The sequence below is a fragment of the Hyla sarda genome, chromosome 10 (genome assembly GCF_029499605.1).
Source record: "Hyla sarda isolate aHylSar1 chromosome 10, aHylSar1.hap1, whole genome shotgun sequence".
NCBI classification, from domain to species: Eukaryota; Metazoa; Chordata; class Amphibia; order Anura; family Hylidae; genus Hyla; species Hyla sarda.
In genome coordinates this window covers 27,765,902-27,786,487 of record NC_079198.1, presented here as the reverse complement: position 1 = coordinate 27,786,487, position 20,586 = coordinate 27,765,902, and the positions used below count along the sequence as shown (strand labels likewise).

General features: G+C 42.1%; 1 protein-coding gene across 4 annotated transcripts in view; it reads left to right on the top strand.

The window, feature by feature from the left end:
• The window catches only part of LOC130294663 (protein kinase C and casein kinase substrate in neurons protein 1-like), a 115,581-nt gene that overhangs the window by 88,574 nt on the left and 6,421 nt on the right, over positions 1 to 20,586 (top strand). For all 4 annotated transcript variants that reach the window (XM_056544853.1, XM_056544852.1, XM_056544855.1 and 1 more), the window contains 7 exons: positions 2,693 to 2,844; positions 6,064 to 6,220; positions 7,160 to 7,395; positions 10,798 to 10,953; positions 14,137 to 14,312; positions 17,762 to 17,882; positions 20,004 to 20,098. In XM_056544853.1, the coding sequence (XP_056400828.1) occupies positions 2,785 to 2,844; positions 6,064 to 6,220; positions 7,160 to 7,395; positions 10,798 to 10,953; positions 14,137 to 14,312; positions 17,762 to 17,882; positions 20,004 to 20,098 (1,001 nt within the window). In that variant the 5' untranslated portion in view covers positions 2,693 to 2,784. The remainder of the gene's footprint in view (positions 1 to 2,692; positions 2,845 to 6,063; positions 6,221 to 7,159; positions 7,396 to 10,797; positions 10,954 to 14,136; positions 14,313 to 17,761; positions 17,883 to 20,003; positions 20,099 to 20,586) is intronic.

The window sequence follows — 20,586 nt, the reverse complement described above, 5'->3', positions numbered from 1 at the left end:
AGAGGGGGCGGGCGTTACATGATGAGGTGGCGGGCGAGACGTCAGGAAGGGGCCGGGCGTGACGTCACGCCCGGCGTCCGCGAACACGGAAGTCCGCACACAGCGTTCGGAGTAATGAACTTCCGGACGCTGTGAGCGGAGCTCCGAACTGCAGGGCAGCGCACAACCCCTTTAATGGGTAATAGATGTTTGCAGACAACCATTACCGTAGCACTAATGGTATCCATAGATCTTGTTATCCAGCTTGGTATAAATGGTATATGGCAATCTATTAATGAATCAGATGTTCAGGATTTACAATCTTTACAGTAAGCTTCTTTTACTAGTCCACGCAGGTAGTCAGAATTTAATCTTTGAAATGGTTAGTCGTTTCAATCAACTTCCCTCCAATTTAAAGCCTATGTGAATCCTAACATATGTGTAAATCCCTTCATTTACCCAAAAATATTTATTACACCCCATAAAAGCTTTAACGTTTGGCCACTAGGTGTCTTACCTCTCTGCAGTCTGTAATCCCACGGTAAGGTACACTCTGCCTCTCGTCTGCTCAAAAAGCACCTTGCAAAGTCATTGCATCAGTTACCCCTTCTCCCTCCACATGCTTCTAAAGTAGTGTAGAACTAGGTGCTATGCTGTTATAGGCCAGACAACTATAGGAGAAAGCACCTGTGTGTGTGCTATTGGAAAACAGTCCAGCTCTGGTAATACCCACTGAAACTTAGAGAATGAGAAATAACTGTTGGGCTCTTAGGGTCTCAATAAGTGAGGACCCCCAAAAAATCCCCTTGTCACCACTCTCAAGGGTTATTGTAACAAAATGGTGCAGGTTTTTGAAACTTTTTAGAAACACCAGGTATGCTTTAACTGTATAGGCGGAAGATCTGGAGTTTTATGTCAGCTCAGAGTTATGAGCTCTGCCCATAGTAGAAGAAATTTTCCTTCTAAGGTTTTAAAACAGGACATGGCATCAGGGAAAGCATAAAAAAGAGACAATCTCCCTTATTACAACACTGTATCATTGTCTTTGAAACACTTAAGAGGAATCACAGATATAAGACTGCCCGGAAATGGGGCTCCAAGTCATCAGGATGGTTCCCAGTGGCATCTTCCAGGACCACCAGCCTTAAAGGGTACTCCTCCCCTAGACATCTTATCCCCTATCCAAAGGATAGGGGATAAGATGTCTGATCACAGGGGTCCCACTGCTGGAGACCCCCGCAATCCCCATGCTGCACCCAGGGTTCCTTTAGAGCATTGGGTTCAGCGCCGGAGGCTAGTGACGTCACGGCCGCGCCACCTCAATGCAAGCCAATGGAGGGGGCGTGACGGCTGTCACGCCCCCTCCCATAGACTTGCATTGAGGGGGCATGGCCGTGACGTCACGAAGGGAGGCGTGACCATGACATCACGAGCCTCCGCCCCGCATCACCAGTCATCAGACATGGAGTAAAGTTTTCCCCATGCACCGGATGTCTGGGGTGCCGTAGCTGAGATCGCAGGGGTCCCCAGTGGGAAACCAACTCTGTATGTCACTTTATATGATTAATAATAAAAAGTACTACTACTTAACACCCGACTCCTGTGTCATCACGCCGGTGTAGCGTTACAGTGCCGCAGTCGGATCTTCACTGGAAGGACAAGGAAACCCCTGCCGGGATTTCCACCTCCCACATCTGTACTCCTGCAGAGTAATTTAAATGGCTGCCAAAGCATCATTGGTGGTGCTGTAGTTTGGATTGGCTTTTTGGATTGTTTGAATTTTAATTCTTTTTTGTCAAAGTTTGTTATTTTTTTTTAAGAAAGTAGTAAAACATAACAAAAAGGATACAAATTGGGCATTATTGTAATCGCACTGACCTGGCGAACAAAGATAGCATGTCAGTTTTACCACACAGTGAATAGCGTAAAAACGAAAAAAGCAAGCACTCATATGTAGACAGCCAATATACTACTAAAAAATGTGGTACTATATGGCATTTTTGAACTCCCTATTTTGAAAGAGGTATAAATAAGGGAGGAGCCCTATTGATTTTTTCCTTTGATATGAATATAATATATGGCTAAATATGGAGGAAAAAACATATTGTTGCAAGGTGTCCTGTAATATCGTTTACAGATGTTTCCTTATTTATAAACTAGATTAATGAGACATTTTAAAGAAAGAAATTGCCAAGGTGTTCATTCCCTGTTGAGTGTCATTCCTGGTGGTCAAGTAAGAATGTTCACCCTATGGTGACCCAGTGAGACGTAGTCCAGTTTCTGGTGGTTTAGTGGGAAAATATCTACTCTTTGGTGGACAAGTGGCCACCATCCAGTTCCTTTAGACCTAGAAGTGCAATGTTTCAATGTTCTAGTGGTATTTAAACCTTGATCCTGGTGATTTACTGGGTAAAGTCCAGACTTTAATGTAGCTGGTTTTCACTTAGAGCAACTTGTTTGATCCTTAAAATCTTGCATTCAGATAAAGACCACATTCTTCCCAAATCATGAACATATCCCAGCAGAGGAAGTAGATAGACCTTTTCTTTCTCCCATCCTCTCAAAAATCTACTTTGATCCGAGGTTGTATCAGGTCTAGGGGCCTAATAATAACAGATCCCGATGCTGTTACTCAGAAACCTAGATAGTTGGAGGTCCACAGATACATATGTGGCTTTTGTTTGGCACTTACCTTTAAATATTTTTTTTACAGGTTGAAAACTGAGTGTAACGCCTCTTGGTTAGAAGTGATGCACTATTCCTGAAAGTTCTTCTAATTTGGGATAATAAGAAGAGAACGCCATCATGTCAGTCATATACAGTGAAGTTGCAGTTGATGTACCCACCAATGATAGCTTTTGGATGGTAAGTATAAAGTCTGTTGCCATCCTGCTGTGTTTGGTATACTTTCCACCAATAAATTAAAAAAAATAAAGACAGAAAATTTCCCTATCAATACATTTGAAAGTAAACAAAAAGAGGCAAATGTGCAAAAAAGTCTTAATTAAAAATAACTGACCATATTTTGTCTACAACTTCTATTAAGATATATGTGTCGTCATGGTTACAGATGGCACACAAATGTTATATAATCTAATTCTTTGGCATCAAACTACACCAGGTCTGTAGTCTGTAACCGTGGAGATGTATAGGTCTCCAAAGAAGCTGCAGACTAGCAGGGTAACCCTCTTTAGGTGACATTCTCTTATCTAAGAGGATTTGCATAACAAATAAAATACAGAGGGACCCCCAAAACAAGGAAAAGTACACAAAGTATTATTGAAAATTTGCAAATAAAAGAAAAGACACCGGCAAGGACAAACCACAACATATTAAAAAAATATTAAAAGTGTAGCCCCTCGCCTATGCACATGTTTGAGAAACATATTGTAATGCCCATTTTAAGCCCAGTTCAGGCTTTGTTTTATGTATTATCTGTTTTCTGTGCTATTCTCCCTGGCTAGGGAATAGTTAATGTTATTAGCCAATGAGAACTCGGGTGGGGCTATTTAAACCCGAGCTCTGCTACACTCTGTGCTGGTTTTTAGTTTCACCTTTGCTATGGTTGTTTGAGTATTAACCATGGTTGATTCCTGTTTATGAGAGTGATTTTAGTCTGCTTGGTATTAGGTACATCTGTCGGCTTTTAGTACCGTGTTACATTTTAGTCTTTGTTCACACTGTGTGTCTTGCTTGTGTCCATGTTCTGTATTTAGTACAGTGATCCCTCAAGTTATATAAATTGGTTCCAGGACAACCATTGTATGTTGAAACGGTTGTATGTTGAGACCATAACTCTATGGAAACCTGGTAATTGGTTCTGAAGCCCCAAAAAGTCATCCAAAAATAGGAAAAAGTGAAGATTAAAGAAAAATAAGTAGATAACTAATACAGATAAAGCAAATACTTACATATAAAAGTAAGTAAGATCTGCTGGGAGCTGTAAATCACTCTATGTAGAGGACACGAGCTTCACCAGGGTCCTTTACAGTACACACAGTGTCCCAAAAAAAAGTAAAATGGAGCTGCCAACACCTGAAACATCTCTGGCACAGGTAAAGAGTAGTACAGAACATGTAATACCTTCCTTTACTGTAGGGGGCGCTACCAGACAGCCAATCAGTGCATACACTTCAGTAATACAGGGGTTTTACCAGTGAATGCCCAATCTGATTGGTCAGTTCTTCCAGCCATTGACTTGTTTTGCAGATCTGGACTGTCTGTAGCATTGTATGTTGAGTCTGGTTTCAAGTTACAATGGTCCAGAAAAGACCATTGTATGTTGAAACTATTGTATGTTGGGGCCATTGTAAGTTGAAGGATCACTGTATTCCTATTTTGAGTCCTGACCCGTATCCCTTCATGTTATGGAGTTTGGTTTTGTATATTCCTATTTGGTATCCTGACCTGTATTCCACCATGTTATGGAGTTTGGTTTTGTAATATTCCTGTTTGTTATCCTGACCTGTATTCCTCCATGTTATGGAGTTTGGTTTTGTAATATTCCTGTTTGGTATTCTGACCTGTATTCCCTCCATGTTTGGAGTAGGGAGTCTAGTTTGTTATTTGTTCAGTGTCCAGTGTCTACAGTGTTCTATGTTTCCTTACCTGTTTAATGTTTTACATTCATTTTATCTGTTCATCCCCTGCATCTCCTGGTTTCTGCTGTATACTCATTTCATATCTAGTCTTGTTCATTTATTCATATCTGCCATTTATTTTGATTCTGGTTTCTGAACTGTATGTTAGTACGCTATATCCTGCCCTGTTTGTATATTTATATCCTGTCTGGTTTGTCTGGTTGTTTGGTTGTTTTCCCGTTTTTTTCTGATATGTCCCCGACTATTTTGGTATTATTTGTGTACCTTTACGCCCATTGCACTTTAGCGCAGAGAGGGACCGGCTCCAAGTTGTCGATCCACTGTTTAGGGCGGATGGGCAAGTAGGCAGGGAGAGTGTTGCTAGGGACAGCTTAGGGCTCACTCTCCCTGTCCACCCCAGGTCATAACACATATCCTTCATATGCTATTATACATATACTATATATGTTTTTATATTTTGTGGTTTGTTCTTGCCAGTGTCATTCTGTTGCAGCTTGCCAATAAAGATTTCAACATTTTCAACATTTTGTGTGCATGTCCTTGTTTTGGTGGTCCCTGTTTTCTTTGGTAATGGTTCACCGTCTAGATAATAGCACCAACGTATCATTATGCTTATTATTAGCAGTGCCAGACCTTTCTTTTTTGTTCATCTAAGAGGATTATTGATGGTAGGACCTCACCAGCTCTGGGCAAAGTTTGGTTTATGCCATTGGGCTTGCATGGGATCAGAGTAACCATGCTCTACAATTGTCTAGCTGTGGTTGGGGAGACAGGGCACCCACTGTAACTACTAAAGGGCCAACATAAGCCTTGAAGCTTCTCATTGATATGATAAATAGTTACCTGCTTATTCAGACAATACTGTAATTTAAAAAAAAAAATCCTTTATGCCAGGAACAGAGTAAAAGATAAAAAAAAACTTACCTACTCATCCCTAAATTTTGCTGCTGCTTCAATGCCCACCACAGGGAGTGCTGCACTTAGACTATGAAGTTACTGCCCTCAGTGGTCGTGTGTAGTATTGCAGGAAAAGACTGCTGAACCCAGTGACTGCCTCCAACGTCACATACACAATGTAAGTGATATTGTTCCAGCTCTTCTGGTGGGGGACACCAGAGTGGCACTCAACTTGTGGCAAACTAAAGGGTGAGTATAGAATGTTTTTATTTTTAACCCCATCACAGCCTTTGAAATGGAAGTCAATCCATCATTTTCACTTTTTAGTTTTACACAGGGCCACATAGGGGTTGCAGAGGTAGCAGTCGCACCGAAGACCTGGTGCTTAAGTGGCTCCAAGTCCCATCTGCCCCATAAGAGACCAGTATTACGGCACATGGGGCCCTGTTACAGATTTAGCATTGCGGCCCAGAAGCTACAAGTTACGCCTCTGGTTTTACAATATAGTAAAATACAGTATAATATTATTGTAAGTACGGTAGATAGCCGCAAAATAAAAGTAACCAACTCATTCTCTGTCTCCAAGCCGAACAATTACAGCAGCAGCGTAAAGCGCATGGAAGATGGCTACCGGCTGTGTGATGATATTATAGCCTGCTTCCAAGACAGAGCCAAGATAGAGAAGCAGTATTCCCTGCAGATGGAAGAATGGGTACGCAAATGGAAACCAATAGTGGATACCAGTGAGTATTATAAATGGAATTTACAATAAATTTTGAGTATATTATCCTTTTTGTCAGATGTAAAAAATATAGGGCTAATGGGGCAGATTTATCAAAACCTTTCCAAAGGAAAAGTTGCTGAGTTGCCCATAGCAACCAATCAGATTGCTTCTTTCATTTTTGAAAAAAGGCTTGTAAAAATTGAAAGAAGCGATCTGATTGGTTGCTAGGGGCAACTCAGCAACTTTTCCTCTGTATAGGTTTTAATAAATCTCCCCCAATGGTCTGAAGTAGAGATGAGCGAACTTACAGTAAATTCGATTCGTCATGAACTTCTCGGCTCGGCAGTTGATGACTTTTCCTGCGTAAATTAGTTCAGCCTTCAGGTGCTCCGCTGGGCTGGAAAAGGTGGATTCAGTCCTAGGAAAGAGTCTCCTAGGACTGTATCCACCTTTTCCAGCCCACCGGAGCACCGGAAAGCTGAACTAATTTATGCAGGAAAAGTCATCAACTGCCGAGCGGAGAAGTTCGTGACGAATCGAATTTACTGTAAGTTCGCTCATCTCTAGTCTGAAGGAATCCCATATACAAATGTCTTGGAAGAACAGTGTTTCCCAAGCAGTGTGACTCGAGCTGTTGCAAAACTACAACTCCCAGCATGCCCAGACAGCCGTTGGCTGTCTGGGCATGCTGGGATTTGTAGTTTTGCAACAGCTTGTGTCATACTGGTAAGGAAACACTACTGTAGAATAAAAAGATGACAGGAAAGCCCCAGTACAACAAGCCGCCCATTCTATCATTATTACTCCTCCTAATTCGCCTATAACAGTAGGTACAGTTTGCACGTAGATCCACCATTTTGGACTGTGGGAACCAACATTCTCTTTTGAAATCCTAAGGAAGGAAGAATTTGATCTGAGAAATGTTAACCAACCATGTTGTCTTCTAATTTGACTATAGGTCCCATGTACGGCTCCCTCTTACGCGCCTGGCAGTCCTTCATGACAGCTACTGAGCGGCTCAGTGAGCTGCACGTGGAGATCCAGAAGACCCTGATGACAAATGACACTGAGAAAATCCGCAACTGGCAAAAGGATACGTATCACCGCAAGATCTTTGGTGGATTCAAGGAATCTTGTGAGATCGAAAATGGCTTCCACAAGGCCCAAAAACCATGGGCTAAAAAGTTAAAAAAGGTAAATGGTTAACTATTCTGTAGTGTATTTCATCATTCATAAAAAAAAATTAAACAATAGTCACCAATTTTACAATCTTCATGTCTGGACTGGAACAAAGGTTCTCTGGTAGCCCCAGATTCTGGCTCAATAATGGGGTCTAAAACGATAAAGCCAGGGCCGGAACAAGTGGTAGGCTGTATAGGCAGCTGCCTAGGGCGCCACAAAGGGGATGATACCTCTTAGTATCCCTAGTGACTATACACTGCCACCAGAGACGTGATCACAACTGTTAGGCCGGGTTCACACTACAGAATTTCCGGCTGGACACAATCCAGTCAGAGATTCCGAGCATGGCCAGCGCTGACATTGCCGTCCCCATAGTTCAATGTTCTTGCAAAAAATTTTTAATGGATTTTCCGAGTGGAAAGTCTGCCTCGAAAACTCTGCAGTGTGCACTGTGCAGTGGAATCTGCTGCACCAAAGTGGAATTTTAAAACGGAATTCTGCTCGGAAATTCCGTAGTGTAAACTCGGCCTTAGTGTCAGTGAGGAAGACCCAATGAGGAGCCAGCGCTGCTAGAACTAGCCAGCACCCCATCACCTTCCTTTAGAGGTCATTTATCAAACATTGAAAATTGTCCTATAGCTATGTTTTCTTGGAGATGCTGGGACATGACCACGTCTAATCCCGATAGGACATATTGACCCTAACCCTATTGATGATATGGGCAAAATAGGCAGCCGTCTAGGGTGCCCTCTTGATGGGGGCGCCACTCTGCCTGCCACAAGAAAGTTAGACAATCAGCATCCGGACCACTCACCCAGCCAGCAGCTTGAGGAGGAGGTTTCTTACAGTGTCACACCGGTAGTAAGCTAATTACATGAGGAGGGGGCTTGTTACAGTGTGTCACCACAGTAGTAAGCTGGGGCGAGTCAAAGGTGCGGCAAGATTAGCATTTGCATAGGGTGGCAAAAATCCTTGCACCAGCCCTGCCTCTGTGTAATGGTAACCACAGAGTTTATAATGTGTAGCCCAAGCTGGGCATTCACTATACAGTGGTCCCTCAAGTTATAATATCAACAGAGGAGGAGGATGAAAAGAGGCTATGCCGCACTCACCATTAATAGACAACGGTCAGAAAAGCAGGGGCGCCTCGGTGGGACGGACCCCGTTATTTGTGACACAGCAGAGGAAATCTAAGTGTGGTATGCCACATGAAACGGCATCCGTCCGACTGAGGCGCCCCTCATCCGTCCGACCGACGCGCCCCTCCTTTACTGACCGTAGAGCTGGGCAGTATGACCAAAAATGTGTATCACAGTGTTTTTGTAACTTATGGCGGTTCCACAGTATATATCAGTATTTCCCCCCCCCCCCCCAAATCATGTGACCCGCGAGCGCTGTTCTGCTTCTCCCCCCCCCCCCCCCAATTAATTATCAGCCCAGCGCTGCGCTGTCCCCATCGGGTAACTAATCACATGTCACCCGCATGCGCTACCTTCCTCGTCCTCCTGTTTGTTGCGGGCCGTCTCCGCTTGAACTCTGTACTGTACGCTGTATCCCTATGCCCGGGCTGCAAAAGATAAACAAAATAAACTTTAACTCACCTCCCGTTGGTCCGGTATCGGCCTCACCTGGTTCCTGGGGACGGGAACGTCGGAGAGTCATCAGCCTATCACCGGCCGCAGCGATGTTCCGCCTCTGCCGGTGATAGGTTGAGCGCACTGCCATGTAAGAAGCCGGCTCCTTAAATGACAGTGGGCTCAACCTATCACTGGCTGAGGCGGAACATCGCTGCGGCCTGTGATAGGCTGATGGCTCTCCAACAGGGGAAAGTGAGTTAAAGTTTATTTTGTTTATCTTTTGCAGCCCCGGCATAGGGATACAGTGTACAGTACAGAATTCCTGCACCGGCGGCCCGCAACAAACAGAAGGACGAGGAAGGTAGCGCTTGCGGGTGACTTGTGATAAGTTCCCCAATGGGGACAGTGCAGCGCTGGGCTGATAATTAATTGGGGAGTGGGGGTTGAAGCAGAACAGCGCTCGCGGGTCACATATGATTAGTTCTCCGATGTGGGGACAGCGCAGCGCTGGGTTGATAATTCATTCATTCCCGAGGGGGGGGCGCCAAACCGGTATTGCAGTATGGGGAAAATTTATATCGTGCAGGACAAAAATTTCGGTATTCGGTATGAACCGGTATACCGCCCAGCACTATCTGACCGTTGTACCTGCTATGATCTGAACAATAAAGAAGTCTATTAATGGTGAGTGCGGCATAGCCTCTTTTCATCCTCCTTCTCCTCCATTGATATACCATCTCCTAAGCTATATACTCACCACCACTTGACTCAATGAAGACAGTGTTCACTTTGCTTCCAGCTAAAGACTTAAAGGGACAGTGTATCTATGCCGAGGTGCTTGACATCTCTACTTCTATGTGGTGTCAAGTTACAATATCAATAGGTTCCAGGACGACCATTGTATGTTGCAACCATTGTATGTTGGTTGAGACCATAACTCTATGGAAACCTGGTAATTGGTTCTAAAGCCCCAAAATGTCATCCAAAAATAGGAAAAGGTGAGGATTACAGAAAATTAAGTGGAAACCTAATAACAATAAAGCAAGTCCTTACATATAAAAGTAAGAAAGATCTGCTGGGGGCTTTAAATCTCTGTCTATGTAGAGGACAGGAGCTTCTTCAGGGTCCTGTACAATACACACAGGGGGAGATTTATCAAAACCTGTGTAGAGGAAGAGTGGTGCAGTTGCCCATAGCAACCAATCAGATCGCTTCTTTCATTTTTCACAGGCCTTTTTAAAAATGAAAGTAGCAATCTGATTGGTTGCTATGGGCAACTGCCCACTCTTCCTCTACACAGGTTTGGATAAATCTCCCCCACAGTGTCCCAAAAAAGTAAAATGGAGCCGCCCCCACCTGGTGTTGTAAGGAGCAGCTAATCCTAGTACAGGTAAAGAGTAGTACAGAACATGTAATACCTCCCTGTACTTTAGGAGGCGCTACCAGACAGAAATTCAGTGCATACGCTTCAGTAATACCAGTGAAATGTCCATTCTGATTGGTCAGTTCTTCCGGCCATTGACACGTTTCACAGATCAGGACTGTCCATAGTATTGGATGTTGAGTCTGGTTTCAAGTTACAATGGTCCAGAAAAGACCATTGTATGTTGAAAATATTGTAACCCGAGGTTATTGTAAGTTAAGGGATCACTGTATATGGTCCCATGTAGGATTTTAATGGGATTTTTTAGAGGTTAAGACTAGAGTTGTTTTTAAGGATATCCTCTTCCATAAGCTGGATGTGGTCCTTTTGTTACCATACATGTATCAGTAATCACTATCACCACTTGCTCTGTAAGGTCGGAGACCACTTCAGTGTTTATAACTCTCTCTACAGCTTGAGAAAGCGAAAGCATCTTATCACAAAGCCTGCAAGAAGGAACATTTAGCAAGTGTCCGAGAGAACAATGGAAAGGTAAATCCGGAACTTTCCTTAGAAAAGCAAAGAAAGCTCACAGAAGATCACGAAAAATGTAAAGAGGATAAAGAAAAGGTAAGGTGGACCGAGACAAAGGGAACCCAAAAGAGTTTGGGCTGTAATGATATGTTGGCCATTGTCATAGTTAAAGGGTACCTACCTCTCATCAAATAAACTTTTGATATATTTTAGATTAATGAATGTTGAATAACTTTCCAATAGCATGTTAATGAAAAATATGCTTCTTTCTATTGTATTTTTCCTGATCAGTCCTGTCAGCAAGCATTTCTGACTCATGCTGGAGTCCTAAACACTCAGAGCCGCCAGCCTGCTTTGTTCACAGCCAAACAGGCTGTGAACAAAGCAGGCTGGCAGCTCTGAGGGTTTTCCTTTGTGAACAAAGCAGGCTGGCAGCTCGTAGTGTTTAGGACTCCAGCATGAGTCTGAAATGTTTGCTGCCAGGACTGGTAGGGAGACCCCTAGTGGTCATTTCTCCAAAGAGGAAAATTAAATAGAAAGAAACATATTTTTTAATAACATGCAATTGTAAAGTTATTCTGCATACATTAATCTATAATATATCAAAAGTTTTTTTGATGAGAGGTACCCTTTAAAGGGATAGTTTTCCTCTGTATAGGTTTTGATAAATCTCCCACAATGGTCTGAAGGAATCCCATATACAGTTGCCTTGTAAGAACAGTGTTTCCCAAGCACTGTGACTCGAGCTGTTGCAAAACTACAACTCCCAGCATGCCCAGACAGCCGTTGGCTGTCTGGGCATGCTGGGAATTGTAGTTTTGCAACAGCTTGTGTCATACTGGGAGGGAAACACTGCTGTAGAATAAAGATGACAGGAAAGCCCCAGTACAACAAGCCGCCCATTCTCTCATTATTACTCCTCCTAATTCGCCTATAACAGTAGGTACAGTTTGCACGTAGATCCACCATTTTGGACCATGGGAACCAACGTTCTCTTTTGAAATCCTAAGGAAGGAAGAATTTGATCTGAGAAATGTTAACCAACCATGTTGTCTTCTAATTTGACTAATTCATCCCAGTCCCTCTGGTTACATATCCTGATGATGCGCTCTCCCTGCTCTGCTGATGACATTTCCAAATAACTATAGCCTCTGAGACTGGCCCCAGCGGGTTCAGAACAGGTTCTGCGGGGCAACAAAAGCTCGTCATCAGGTTGAGCGCTGGCGCTGAACTGGGAGAGATAAGTACGATATGCTCAAGCTTCTTATTTTACACAAAAAGTGCACTGCAGTTTGCTTGTTAATTATATTTATACTGTATACTACTTTAAATCTTAAATATAGCATTAAAGGGGTACTCTGCTGCTCAGCGTTTGGAACAAACAGTTCTGAATGCTGGAGCCGGCACCGGGAGCTCGTGATATCATGCCCCGCCCTCTCATGATGTCACGCTCCCCCCCCCTCAATGCAAGTCTATGGGAAGGGGCGTCAGAAAAGGATTGCAGTGACACATATTTTGCCATACACATGTTTATTCCCTTTGTGTGTATTGGAACTAAATCAAAAAAGGAGGGGAAAAAAAGCTAATTGGACATAATGTCACACCAAACTCCAAAAATAGGCTGGACAAAATTATTGGCACCCGTAACTTAATATTTGGTTGCACGCCCTTTGGAAAAAATTTACTGAAATTAGTCGCTTCCTATAACCATCAATAAGCTTCTTACACCTCTCAGCCGGAGTGTTGGACCACTCTTCCTTTGCAAACTGCTCCAGGTCTCTCTTATTGGAAGGCGCCTTTTACCAACAACAATTTTAAGATCTCTCCACAGGTGTTCAATGGGATTTAGATGTGGACTCATTGCTGCCACTTCAGAACTCTCCAGAACTTTGTTGCCATCCATTTCTGGGGGCTTTTTGACGTATGCTTGGGGTCATTGTCCTGCAGACGCACACTGAGCTTTCTGACACTGGGCTGTACAGTGCGAGCCAAAATCCGTTGGCAATCCTCAGATTTCATGATGCCTTGTACACATTCAAGACACCCAGTGCCAGAGGCAGCAAAACATCCCCAAAACATCATTGAACCTCCACCATATTTCACTGTAGGTACTGTGTTCTTTTCTTTGTAGGCCTCATTCCGTTTTCGGTAAACAGTAGAATGATGTGCTTTACAAAAAAGCTCTATCTTGGTCTCATCTGTCCACAAGACGTTTTCCCAGAAGGATTTTGGCTTACTCAAGTTCATTTTGGCAAAATGTAGTCTTGCTTTTTTATGTCTCTGTGTCAGCAGTGGGGTCCTCCTGGGTCTCCTGCCATAACGTTTCATTTCATTTAAATGTTGACGGATAGTTCGCGCTGACACTGATGTTCCCTGAGCCTGCAGGACAGCTTGAATATCTTTGGAACTTGTTTGGGGCTGCTTATCCACCATCCGGACTATCCTGCGTTGACATCTTTCATCAATTATTCTCTGCCGTCCACGCCCAGGGAGATTACCTACAGTGCCATGGGTTGCAAACTTCTTGATAATGTTGCGCACTGTGGACAAAGGCAAATCTAGATCTCTGGAGATGGACTTGTAACCTTGAGATTGTTGATATTTTTCCACAATTTTGGTTCTCAACTCCTCAGACAGTTCTCTTCTCCTCTTTCTGTTGTCCATGCTTAGTGTGACACACACAGACACACAATGCAGACTAAGTGAACTTCTCTCCTTTTTATCTGCTTTCAGGTGTGATTTTTATATTGCCCACACCTGTTACTTGCCCCAGGTGAGTTTAAAGGAGCATCACCTGCTTGAAACAATTACATTTTTCCACAATTTTGAAAGGGTGCCAATAATCTTGTCCAGGCCATTTTTGGAGTTTGGTGACATTAGGTCCAATTTGCTTTTTTCTTCCCTTTTTTGGTTTAGTTCCAATACACACAAAGGGAATAAACATGTGTATAGCAAAACATGTGTTACTGCAATCCTTTTCTGTGAGAAATACTTCATTTTCTTGAAAAATTTCAGGGGTGACAACATTTACTGCCATGACTGTACATGTGATGCTTATACACTAAATATGCACCAAATTTTGGCAAACATTGTTGGCACATAAGTAAGCCAAAAAACAAAACAAAACATAGTCTAAACGTAGACTAGACAATCTAAAGATTAATAGATCTGGTGGATTTTTAGACTGTCCGTTTTTATTCATCTGCCCCCCAATGACTGTAATAGATCTAGATCGATATAGATCATCTTGACCTTAACCCTTTCCTGTATCACCTCTAGGTAAAGCAAAGATATGAGAAATCCCTACAAGAACTCAATAAATATAATCCCAAATACATGGAGGAAATGGAAACCGTGTTTGACCAAAGCCAGCAACAGGAGCAGAAGAAAATACAGTTCTTTAAACAGGCTCTGCACTCTATACACAAGCACCTGGACATCACCAATAATGAGAGGTAAGATTTCCTCCTAAGGCCTTTTTCACACGGGGGAATTTCTGAATGAAATCTGGCTCAAAAATTCCCCTCGGAAATTCTATTGCAGCAGAGTCCTATTGTTTTCCATGGGATTTTGCTGCACCGTGTACATAGCGGAATTTACGCAGTGGAAACAATGCATTTCCACTCGGAAATCCATTGCCGTCTATGGAGACAACGCATTACCGAGCAGTCCTAGCACCGAGTGCCTCCCGTGGACGGAATATTCGGCAAAAATGGTGCCATGTGGACATAGCCTTACCAGCATATTCCTTGTGCTCTAGGGCAGTGAAATGGTTAATGTAAGCATCCCTTGTGGGCTAGGGTAGGGAAGAAGTTAAAGGGGTGCTCCGGTGGAAAAAAAAAAGTTTCATATCAACTGGCTCCAGAAACAAATTTGTAAATTACTTATATTAAAAAATCCTAATCCTTCCAGTACTTTTCAGCTGCTGAAGTTCAGTTGTTCTTTTGTGTCTGACCACAGTGCTCTCTGCTGACACCTCTGTCCATGACAGTAACTGTCCAGAGCAGGATAGGTTTGCTATGGGGAGTTGCTCCTACTCTGGACAATTCCTGAGACAGACAGAGGTGTCAGCAGAGAGCACTGAGGTCAGACTGGAAAGAACAACTTAAAAAAAAAATCTTAATCCTTCCAGTACTTATCAGCTGCTGAAGTTAAAGGGGTACTCCCGTGAAAACCTTTTTTCTTTTAAATCAACTGGTGGCAGAAAGTTAAACATATTTGTAAATTACTTCTATTAAAAAATCTTAATCCTTCCAGTACTTATTAGCTGCTGAATGCTACAGGAAATTCCTTTCTTTTAGGAACACTGATGACATCACAAGCACAGTGCTCTCTGCTGACATCTCTGTCCATTTCAGCAACCATGCATAGCAGATGCATAGCAGATGCATAGCAGATGCATAGCAGATGTATAGCAGATGTATAGCAGATGTATAGCAGATGTATGCTAAGGGCAGCATGGTGGCTCAGTGGTTAGCACTGCTGCCTTGCAGTGCTGGGGACTTGGGTTCAAATCCCACTAAGGACAACAATAAATAAAGCATCATTATTATTATTATAATAATGTCAGCAGAGAGAACTGTGCTCGTGATGTCATCAGAGAGCATTCCAAAAAGAAAAGAATTTCCTCCGTAGTATTCAGCAGCTAATAAGTACAGGAAGGATTAAGATTTTTTAATAGAAGTAATTTACAAATATGTTTAACTTTCTGCCACCAGTTGATTTAAAAGAAAAAAGGTTTTCACCGGAGTACCACTTTAAGTTGTTCTTTCCAGTCTGACCTCACACCTCTGTCTGTCTCAGGAACTGTCCAGAGTAGGAGCAAATCCCCATAGCAAACCTCTCCTGCTCTGGACAGTTTCTGTCATGGACAGAGGTGTCAGCAGAGAGCACTGTGGTCAGACTGAACAGAACTCAACTTCAGCAGCTGATAAATACTGGAAGGATTAAACCTTTTTAATAGAAGTCATTTACAAATCTGTTTAACTTTCTGGAGCCAGTTGATGTGAAAAAAAAAAAAAATGTTTTTCACCTTTAATGTGTTTTACCCCTTTAATGTCAGCATCCCTACATCCCTGGTGGTCTAGAGTAGCGGTCTTTAAACTGTGGCCCTGCAGATGTTGCAAAACTACAATTCCCAGCATGCCCAGACAGCCATCGGCTGTCTGGGCATGCTGGGAGTTGTAGTTTTGCAACATCTGGAGGGCCATTGTTTGGAGACCACTGTTCTAGAGCAGTAAAGAGGTTGATTTATGCATCTTTGCTGATCTAGGGCAGTAAGAGGATCATTACAATCTGGCATTGGTGCACTGGCACCAAGTAGCAATTACTGGGCAGACTTGTTACCTACTGGCTAAGGGGCAACTCTAACCCTATAGCTATGATCACACAGTTCATCTATTCCTGAAGGAAAATTAGAATATGTAGAAATTCCAAAGCGTAGCCTATTTTACTACCTGTCATGGCTGCAGATTGGTCCCATTCAATGGCACTTCTTGGTGGTCAGCGCTTTTCCAACTCATTTACTCTATATAAGTGACAAGTCACTTATTCCGATGTATTGAAAAGGCAATAACTCACAATGGGAACTGCGGTGCATATTCCCATTGAAAACAATAAAATGAGTGCGTATGAACATAGCCTAGCTGATCTTAAAGGGGTACTCCGGTGGAAAACTTTTTTTTTTTTTTTTTTAATCAACTGGTGCCAGAAAGTTAAACAGATTTGTAAATTACTTCTATAAAAAAAATCTTAATCCTTCCAGTACTTATTAGCTGCTGAATACTACAGAGGAAATTCTTTTCTTTTTGGAACACAGGGCTCTCTGCTGACATCATGACCACAGTGCTCTCTGCTGACATCTCTGTCCATTTTAAGAACTGTCCAGAGTAGGAGAAAATCCCCATAGCAAACATATGCTACTCTGGACAGTTCCTAAAATGGACAGAGATGTCAGCAGAGAGCACTGTGGTGATGATGTCAAAATATAATAATTTCCTCTGTAGTATTCAGCAGCTAATAAGTACTGGAAGGATTAAGATTTTTTTAACAGAAGTAATTTACAAATATGTTTAACTTTATGGCCCAGTTGATTTAAAAGAAAAAAAAAAAAGAAAAAAATAATAGTTTTCCACTGGAAATTTTAAATTTTTTTTTTTTTTTTTTTACATCTGATTAAGGGAATGTTAACACATGTATTTTTTGCTGCATATTTTCTGAAGCAGATTTTGCTACCTGTTGAAGTCGATGAGCAGCAAAATCAGCTGTGGAAAATCTGCAGCAAAATGTACAGCAAAATATACATGTGTAAACATACCCTAAATCGGATTTAAGGGCACATGAGTATAGTAAGTTCTTTATCATTTTCAGCTCCTCTCTACTATTTTAGTATCCTCTTATCCATATAATGAGGGTCTCAACTGGGACCCTATTTTACTTGTGTCTTTTGTGTGTGGCAGAAAGGCCCCAGTGCAGCTGTTTTCTCTCCTACAGCGACATCCCTCCATGTCTATAATATAAAAGTGGACCTATCATTATAAAAAAAAAAACTTTTGATATGTCATAGAGACGTATGAAACGTTTTTTATTGGTCAGACCCTGACCGAACTCTAGAAAAAAAACAGGAAGAAGTGCGCACTTAGCGAATTCTCTTTCTGCTCTGTATCACGTGACCGGGGCGAAAATTAATGAAAGTCTATTTGTCCGCCCGGCCCGCACAGACACAGAGCGGAGAGAGAAGCATACAGCTGCGCATTTCTCTCCCCACTAGTTTTACTGATTGGTCGGGGTCTGACCCAGATATGGTTTAAGTAATTGTATAATATTTCATATACTGGACAATATAAGAACACACAGACTGTACAGATGGGGGGCTGCAGTGATGATGTCTTTTTCTGCTATACAGTATAATGACGGTATATGGCGACCTGAACGAAGCCATTTTGGCTGTCAGTGACCAGGATGATTTGAAGTGGTGGAGGAATAAACGTGGCCCCGGGATGTTAATGAACTGGCCCCAACTGGAGGTGAGGTGTAATGTAAACTTAAAGGGGTACTTCACTGGCCAGCGTTCGGAAGTAAATGTTCCGAACGCTGTTTTCACACTGTGGGGATCGGCCACGCCCCTTGTGTCATCATGGCCACGCCCCCTCAATGTAAGTCTATTGGAGGGGGCGTGACGGATGTCACGCCCCCTCCCATAGACTTACATTGAGTGGGCGTGGCCGTGATGACACGAGGGGCGTGGCCGTTCCCCACAGTGTGAAAACAGCGTTCGGAACATTTACTTCCGAACGCTGGCCTTTAATGTGAAGTTAACAGACAAATACAAAGAATGCCTTACAGACATACACACTTCTGAATGTACATTATTAAAGGGGTTATCCAGGGAAAAAAAATGTTTAATATATCAACTGGCTCCAGAAAGATAAACAGATATGTAAATTACTTCTATTAAAAAAATCTTAATCCTTTCAGTACTTATGAGCTTCTGAAGTTAAGGTTGTTCTTTTCTGTCTAAATGCTCTCTGATGACACGTGTCTCGGGAACCACCCAGTTTAGAAGCAAATCCCCATGGTAAACCTCTTCTAAACTGGGCAGTTCCCGAGACACGTGTCATCAGAGAGCATTTAGACAGAAAAGAACAACCTTAACTTCAGAAGCTCATAAGTACTGAAAGGATTAAGATTTTTTAATAGAAGTCATTTACAAATCTGTTTAACTTTCTGGAGCCAGTTGATATATATATATATATATATATATATATAAAAAAAAAGTTTTTTTCCTCGATAACCCCTTTAAATATTACGTGTTACTTGCCTGAGCAATATTTTTAGGCAACTTAGAGTGGTTGCCACTTCCCCTTCATCACACAGCATTAAAGGGGATGTCCAGGAATAGAAACACAGAGCTAATTTCTTTTAAAAACAGCACAGCACCTGTCCTCAGGTTGTGTATGTTCCATTGACGTGAATGGAGCCAAGTTGTAATACTACACACAACCCGAGGACAGGTGCGGTGTTACCATTTAGATTTTAAACAGAATCTCCGCTTGCAGAATTCCGCGAACGGAGATTCCATCTGGCGGCGGCCGCCGAAATACATGTTCTTTCTTTGCGTAAATCAATTTTCAGCGGCGGAATTGTCCGCCGCTGAAATTCCTCAGTGTGAACGAGTCTCGCGGAAGACCCATTCACACTGATATTAAAGGTGTACTCTGGTGAAAAACAATATATATATATATATATATATATATATATATATATATATATATATATATATATATATATATATATTTTTTTTTTTTTTTTTTTTTTTAAATCAACTGGTGCCAGAAAGTTAAACAGATTTGTAAATAACTTCTATTAAAAAATCTTTACCCTTTCAGTACTAATCAGCAGCTGTATGCTCCACGGGAAGTTCTTTTCTTTTTTAAATGTCTTTTCTCTCTGACCACAGTGCTCTCTGCTTACACCTCTGTCTGTCTCAGGAACTTTCAAGAGCAGGAGCAAATCCCCATAGCAAACTTATCCTGCTCTTGACAGTTCCTGAGACAGACAGAGGTGTCAGCAGAGAGCACTGTGGTCAGACAGAAAAGAAATTTAAAAAAGAAAAGAACTTCCTCAGGAGCATACAGCAGCTGATAAGTACTGGAAGGATTAAGATGTTTTAATAGAAGTAATTTACAAATCTGTTTAACTTTCTGGCACCAGTTGATAAAAAAAAAAGGGGGTACTTTAAAGGGGTACTCCGGCGCAAAGACATCTTATCCCCTATCCAAAGGATAGTGGATAAGATGCCTGATCGGGACCCCCGCGATCAGGCATCTTATCCCCTATCCTTTGGATAGGGGATAGGATGTCTTAGCGCCGGAGTACCCCTTTAATGTTCACTGTGCAGAATCCTGCTAGTGGAATTACGCAGTGTGAACATACCCTTAAAGGTTGGTGCAAGTGGTTGCATTACTGGCACATGGGAAAGTAAAGAGCCTCCGTGCTGCATGATGTATTCTTCAGAGTCCTGTTTCCCAACCAGTGGGCTTCCAAGTGGTGCAAGACTATAGGTTGTAGTTTTACAACAGCTGGAGGCACACTAGTCTGGAAACACTGCTTTAGAGTAACATGTTAACTTCTTTTTCCATCCATAGGAATGGAACCCGGAGGTTGAGCAACAGATAGTAAAAAAGAAAAAAGTGAAAGAGGAAAAAGTGAAGTTATATAGCGTGACACCCACCGAAGGCAGGTAAGATTATAGATTATCAAAATACATCCGAAAATAACCAATCTCCATGCCGAACTGCTTGATCAGCCGATCCACACCCCAAACTAACAGACAGGAGAAGATGAAATGACAGGATGTTCCCTGCTATTCATAAAACGTTTTTTGGAAAACTGCCACTGTAGTTTTTGAGCCAAAGTCAGAAGTGGATCCAGTAGGAAGGAGAAGTATAATGCCATGTACATTTTATTATTCTTTATAATTGAAGCACGGTCTCAGCCAAATCTATTTCAACTATATAAAATACCATTGTCCTTGAGGTGTGGGCTCCTCCTTTTTTCTCTAATTTACAAATCTGTTTAATTTTCTGGAACCAGTTGATTTAAAAAAAAAAAAAAAAAAGTTTTCCACCAGAGTACCCCTTTAAATACACTTCTGGCTTTGGCTCAAAAATGACTGTGGCAGTTATCCAAAAAAAACTCCAGAAAAAAAATCTGTGTGGAAACCTAGCA